Genomic DNA, 6,349 nt, shown 5'->3' with positions numbered 1-6,349 from the left:
TGCACTGCTGTAGTTTTTGACTGATAAAAAATGTAAATAAGAAAAAGAAGGCGCCAGAAAAAAAACCTGAAAAACTTTTATGTTGACTTTTTATTATTTTACATATTATTTTTACAATGTAGAGTAAAAAGTAAATTACAAAATAATGAATCATCATTGTGATCGCTTATCGATTATGAACTGCACATTATAAACACATTTCCTCCTTAATTAATTAATTAATTAGCTCAATTGTCTCCATGTGGCGTAAAGCGAAAGTGAGCGGCGGCGGTAGAGCGCCCTCTATCGGCGGAGCGCCACCTCCCGGATCCACCCTGAGCTGCTCCTCAGTCTCCCTCCTCCTCCTCCTTCTCCACACCTTCAGCAGGACCTCCAAACCCCCTTCAGCTCCGGCATCTCCCTCTTCTTCCTTTAATGGCGTCAAAAATCCGCCTTAAATCGAGTGTAGCGCGGCCGGGGTATGGCGGCGGTGTTCGGCTGAGCGCTGAATCAGACGCGATGACTCCGGTACAGAGCGCGTTCCGCCTCCTGCGCCTCTCCCCGCACATCATCTAACCCCCCAGCCGCGTCCTCCTCCCACTATTACCGCCGAGCTGCAGCTCTCAGCCGCTGGAGAACCGAGGAAACCAACAGCCGAGGCTGCTGGAGACCAGCGAGGCGTGTTTTCTCCACTGTAACCTGGTTCTGCTGCAGGCTCCTTCTTCATCGTCTCTGAAGTGCTCCAGGGCCCAGCGAGAGCTGCTCTCAGCCCTGCCATGTCCCCCCCAGCCTCGGCTGCGACCGCCAGTGAGAGCAGCACCACCACGGCCTACGAGGACGACACGGACAGCCCCAGAGAGGAGGTAGCTTATTAAACCCTATTAAAAAAGATATCCCTGTGATTAGCCTGATCCTGAGTCTGATAGCTACAGCCTGCAGGGGCTTTTCATTCCTCTGCTGCTGCTCTGACTCTGAACTGGGCCTCTTACAGGCTTTATTCACAGTGTGAGTGTGGAAAGCACTGCAGTAAACACACAGGGCTAATAAACACAGAGAGGCAGAGAGGCAATGCCCCATGCTGACCCAGGTCTGTTAATGTGATATGGAAATGTAAAAGTGGCCCAAACAGGTGGATAAACTAAACTGTATGTGTTTCCATATTTTCTTTATATTCTCTGTTCTCTTCTGTTTGTATCAGTGTTGCTCCAATATCCATACAGCTAATAAATCATATATAACAAAGTGTTTAAATTAAGTAAATAAAACACCTTTTTACAGCAACAATTTTGTTTTGTTTGTATTTGAGATACAGTACCAGTCGAACCTCTTATCATTAAATATTGCTTTTCCTTCATGTTGTGGTCCAGTTCATCCCAGTACACCTAGTACACATCTTAGTTGTGTTTAGGTCAACATGTGTCAGATTTTATGTCTTTAATATTAATCTACAATGTAGAAAATAAAATAAGTAAAGAAATAAGACTGAATGACACTAAATAAGAAGGTGTGTCTAAACTTTTAGAATTTTTTTGTAAATTAATACTGTTTACATAAATATACCTGATTTGGTTGCAGTAAAAATATATAAGAAAGTACGAAGGTATGTTTCAACGTATTCAGAAAAATCTAATGAGCTGTAGAACATGCAAGAAAAAGCTGTATAAAATCAAGACAATAACCACGTTGTAATTATGAGATGGTAATATGTTATATAAGATATAAAAGAATGAAAAAATGCATAATGTCTTACCTAGGCCTGGTCTATTGTAATAAATATACTTATTATATGAAGAATATGATTTTTGAAACAAACATAGCAGGTTTTAAGAATCCACTGCTGATGCATAATGAAGTTCAGTTTAAATGCAGTCAGTGAAATACCCAGCTGTTTTATGTTTCTAATATATATATATATATATATTTTTTTTTTCTAATATATATATATATATATATATATATATATATATATATATATATATATATATATATATATACACAAACTACTGAGTTTGTGTGTGTATGTATATATATATATATGTATATATGTATTTATATATACATATATATATATATATACATACACACACAAACTAAGTAGTTTTCTTAATTTTTCTTTTTCATTTTTCTTAAGCTTATTGAAATATAGTTTTAAACTATAGAGTTTTTTTTGTCATATTGCCCTGCTCTAGATATAATACAATAAATATCCTGAATTTTATGCTAAATGCATGTCAGTTTTTATGTCAAACACATTCAGATTAAAGCTGTTTGGTTAAAAAGTGTGGTGCTTTGAAACTAAACTTAGGTCAAAATATTATTGTTTACTGCAATATTTATGCAAAAAAATAATAAAAGTTTTTCCACATTTATGTGTATCTACAGATTTATCAAAGTATTATTATTAATGCTTATTTATGTTTTTTTGCAACTTACTAAACTGCTGTATGTGTACTCTGTTCTGTCTCCTTGTTGCCAAGCAGCAGAGTCCTCTGAAACAGTCCCTGAGTAAGTCCCTGTGCAGAGAAGCCTTCTGGAAATGCCTCTTGCTGTCCATGCTCATGTACGGATGCATGGGGGCCATGGTGTGGTGTCATGTCACCAAAGTGACCCGGCTAAGCTTCGATACTGGCAACAAGAGAAATTTCATGACATACCACGATAGCCCCTGCTCCGATGGCTATATCTACATCCCCTTAGCGTTCCTGGTCATGCTGTATGTGGTGTACCTGGTGGAGTGCTGGCACTGCCATGCCAGGAATGAGCTGCAGTACAAAGTAGATGTGGAAGGAATCTATGAAAGAGTGCAGAGAATGCAACAGTCCAAGCCCTGTATCTGGTGGAAGGCCATCAGCTACCATTACGTGCGGCGAACACGGCAGGTGACACGCTACCGCAACGGCGATGCCTACACCACTACTCAGGTGTACCACGAAAGGGTGAACACGCATGTGGCTGAAGCAGAATTCGACTACGGCCATTGTGGGGTGAAGGACGTTTCCAAGCAGTTGGTTGGCTTGGATAAGTCAGCGATCACCAAACTGAGGTTCACTAAGTGCTTTAGCTTTGCTAATGTGGAGTCTGAGAACTCCTACCTAACTCAGCGGGCGAGGTTCTTCACCGATAACGAGGGTCTTGATGATTATATGGAGGCCCGTGAGGGGATGCACCTGAAGAATGTAGACTTCAAAGAGTACATGATTGCCTTCTCGAACCCTGACAACCACCCGTGGTACGTCTCGAACTACGTCTTTTGGACAGCCGCCTTCCTCACGTTCTCCTGGCCCTTGAGGGTTCTGACCGAGTACCGAACAGCGTACGTCCACTACAGAGTGGAGAAACTTTTTGGGGTCGACTACATCCCGGTTACACCTTGTGAAGAACACCCGTACTGCAGACGCATCCCTCGAGTGAACACCATTGACAGCACTGAGCTTGAATGGCACATTCGCTCCAATCAGCAGTTGGTGCCAAGCTACTCTGAAGCAGGTTTGATGGACCTTGCTCAATGTTCTGGAGGTTTTAGACAGAACTGCGAGCGCTGCCACCGTGCCATCAGTAGCTCCTCCGTATTCTCCCGTAGCGCTCTCAGCATCTGCAACGGGAGCCCTCGCGTCCCGTTTAGCGGCAGCCGCTTCTCACTGGGGCGGCTGTACGGCTCACGCCGAAGCTGCTTCTGGAGGAGTGGAAGCGGCAGTCTGGACGAACCTGAAAGCCCCAGCGAGAACACCCGGTGCCTATCCGGCCACATTACTACTGCAGAGGATGACCCTCCACCATACCAAGATGCCCTTTGCTTCCCCGTTCTCATTGTCCACTGCAGTGAGAGCTGCCCCAACCACCGCTCCTTCCACAGAAATGGCTCATGTGTGGAGACCTCCTTATGAGGTTCATTGACTCGTAGCTGATGGACAGATGGACAGAAACAGGCGCAAATCAATGCGGATAAAGAATCCAGTGCTGAACTAAAAAAAAAGAAGAAGAATTGCATCTTGGAAAACAAGACAAATCCTGTCTCTCAGGAATCATGGAGTCCATGACCCAGTACTTGCAGCCTTCAGCCTGTCAAGGGAACGGTGCTTTGCTCTAAAGCAGACCCTGTTTGTGCTCATGTTGAACTAAGAATGTCCTCAACACTGTATTTACCAAAACGGAATCTGAATACTCTACTTGTGTTTCCACGCTAGTCATCACATTTGTAGCAATAATCAAAATACATCATTGTGTTTGTCTTTTGTTAGAAGTAAAAGTTTTTTTGTATTTACATTGTCCTTATACAGATACAGGATTCTTACAAGATGTTTGACGTTAAATGTTGAATTAGAGTACGAATCTCGGGTCTCAGGTGAAGCCTGAGAGAGCACAGTTGGCCATGCTATGCTATGCTCTGTCTGGGTGGGTAGATGACACTCTTCCCTCATTACTCCCATTGAGATGGCACAGGCTTCTGTTGGCTGATATATCAGAGCTGGGGATCTGATGCTTTCCTCTGAGTGTGTTGGCTGCTCAGAGATGCTGTGCTGGTGGAAGTTGAAAAGTTCCAAAAGAGGCAGTGGCTGACTTCACATGTATCAGAGGAGGCATTTAATTGGGAGAAAATTGATTTGAAATTGAAAAAAAATGTTGATATGGAGGACCAAGCCTTTATTTACAAAGCTAAAATCCTCTCAGTGTACTTGTACAATGAACTGAGCATTTAACTCCGACCCCAAAGTTTTATCCTACCAAGCAACTGCAACTTTACTTTCCGACCATATTGCACTCAAGGTCACGTGAACCGAACCACCAGAATTCAGCAAGAATGTTATCCAGTTTATTTGCAAAAAGATTTGATGTACAGTATAGTGTCATATTCCATAGAACAATATTTGTGGTTTACACCCATATAAGAAAGACCACATATTGTATACAAGAGAGAATTGTCTGTTGTGAGTACTTTCAATGTGATGTAACTTGGTAATGCACTATCTATGGTATACTACTACAAACATTCTGTCTAATAATAGTTCTGTATGCTACACCAGATATTTACAACAGCTGAGAAAAATATTCTACATTTCAGGCTATGCAACAATTAACCTCTGGTATGGTATGCCATTCAGCTGTATATACAGTATAACTTCAAAAGGAATGTATGACTGTTGTATCTTTTTATAAATGCTTATATGTAGTCATTGTAGTACTAGACCAACCCAATATCGGGTTTTGGTTGAAGACTGTTGAATTGAATTGTGAAGGTTTGGACTTTTTAAGCACAGGAACGTTTGGTGCACGTTTATGAAGGAAGATTTGCCGTTCTCAGTGGGTTTGTGATTCTGCAGGATGGAAAATGGAAGTTTTTGGACAAGTGCATTACAAAGCACATAGCACACTACAAACTTTCTGCCCTTACAACACTGAAATCAAGTGATACCGTTTTGAACTGCCATTTTAATTTTAATATATAACCCACACAGTAGTTAAGCTTTGTATACTCTATAGCAGGAACCTATGGTATACGACCAGTTCCACTTTTGTCACAATTTAAATTTGATGTAATATGAAAACTATGGGATGGACTTCAGCTCCCGAGATGCTAAACATTCCAAAGGCATTTTCCCAAATTTAAATAGATTATATATTAAGATATATGATATATAGACCTGTGGTTCTTTGCCTGTGGTGTCTAAAAGTAACCTGTTAAAGCTATATGGTGTTCTACAACTTTTTAAATGGCCTAAATATATGATGTATCACAAGTTTACTGATTTGAATGGGGAAGAATACACAATGTTGCCTTTATGTAGCACACACACACACACAATAAAACATTGGTATGATGTCACGTATGTTGACAGTATACTCACTCAATAAATCATTTGTGTACTCATGTATTGTTGAAGTGACTGACATGTGAAAAGTATGCTAATTATTTCTTTAACTTGGACTTAAAATGGACTTGTGTTGGGTTGTAGTGAAACATGATTACGAGTACAAACTTTTGTTTAATAGCCTGAGCCTAACAGATTATTACTGTTAATAAGTAAGCGTTAATCTACAGTTACAGTAGATACAGGAATCATGAATGCAATCTGTTGCAACCGATCTGAAATTATAGAAATCAGGAAGGTAGTTGTAAAAACACACCCCAAGAGACATAACTGGAAGAAGGGCAAAGGTGCCAAAGAATGTATTTAATAAGTTTACAATAAGTTTACAAGCCTATATACAGCTCTGTTATGTTGCTACAAAATGAACTACTCTGGTTTCCTGTGGGAAATATTATAATCTCTAAATTTTTCTCTTGTTTACAGTACCACAAAAAAGAATACAGTAACCATACAATAGCCTGTAATACTAATAAAATTAGTTTCACTGCTACAAAACATATACA

At 40.5% G+C, this 6,349-nt stretch overlaps 1 protein-coding gene across 1 annotated transcript; it reads left to right on the top strand.

Moving 5' to 3' along the window:
• The first annotated feature begins 317 nt into the window (after positions 1-317).
• tmem151bb (transmembrane protein 151Bb) lies at positions 318-5,879 on the top strand. Its single transcript, XM_049464214.1, has 2 exons — positions 318-842; positions 2,460-5,879. The coding sequence occupies exons 1-2, from the start codon at positions 756-758 to the stop codon at positions 3,861-3,863; spliced, it is 1,491 nt and encodes a 496-aa protein (XP_049320171.1). The 5' UTR covers positions 318-755; the 3' UTR covers positions 3,864-5,879.
• Positions 5,880-6,349: the final 470 nt, after the last annotated feature.

Source organism: Astyanax mexicanus, chromosome 14, assembly GCF_023375975.1.
Source record: "Astyanax mexicanus isolate ESR-SI-001 chromosome 14, AstMex3_surface, whole genome shotgun sequence".
Classification (NCBI taxonomy): Eukaryota; Metazoa; Chordata; class Actinopteri; order Characiformes; family Acestrorhamphidae; genus Astyanax; species Astyanax mexicanus.
This window is presented reverse-complemented; position numbering and strand designations above follow the sequence as displayed.

Excerpts from the sequence above, each read along its gene's own strand:
- tmem151bb (XM_049464214.1), top strand. The coding sequence starts at position 756 with ATGTCCCCCCCAGCCTCGGCTGCGACCGCCAGTGAGAGCAGCACCACC. Across the intron at positions 843-2,459 it reads CGGACAGCCCCAGAGAGGAG|CAGAGTCCTCTGAAACAGTC; the intron begins GTAGCTTATTAA and ends GTTGCCAAGCAG.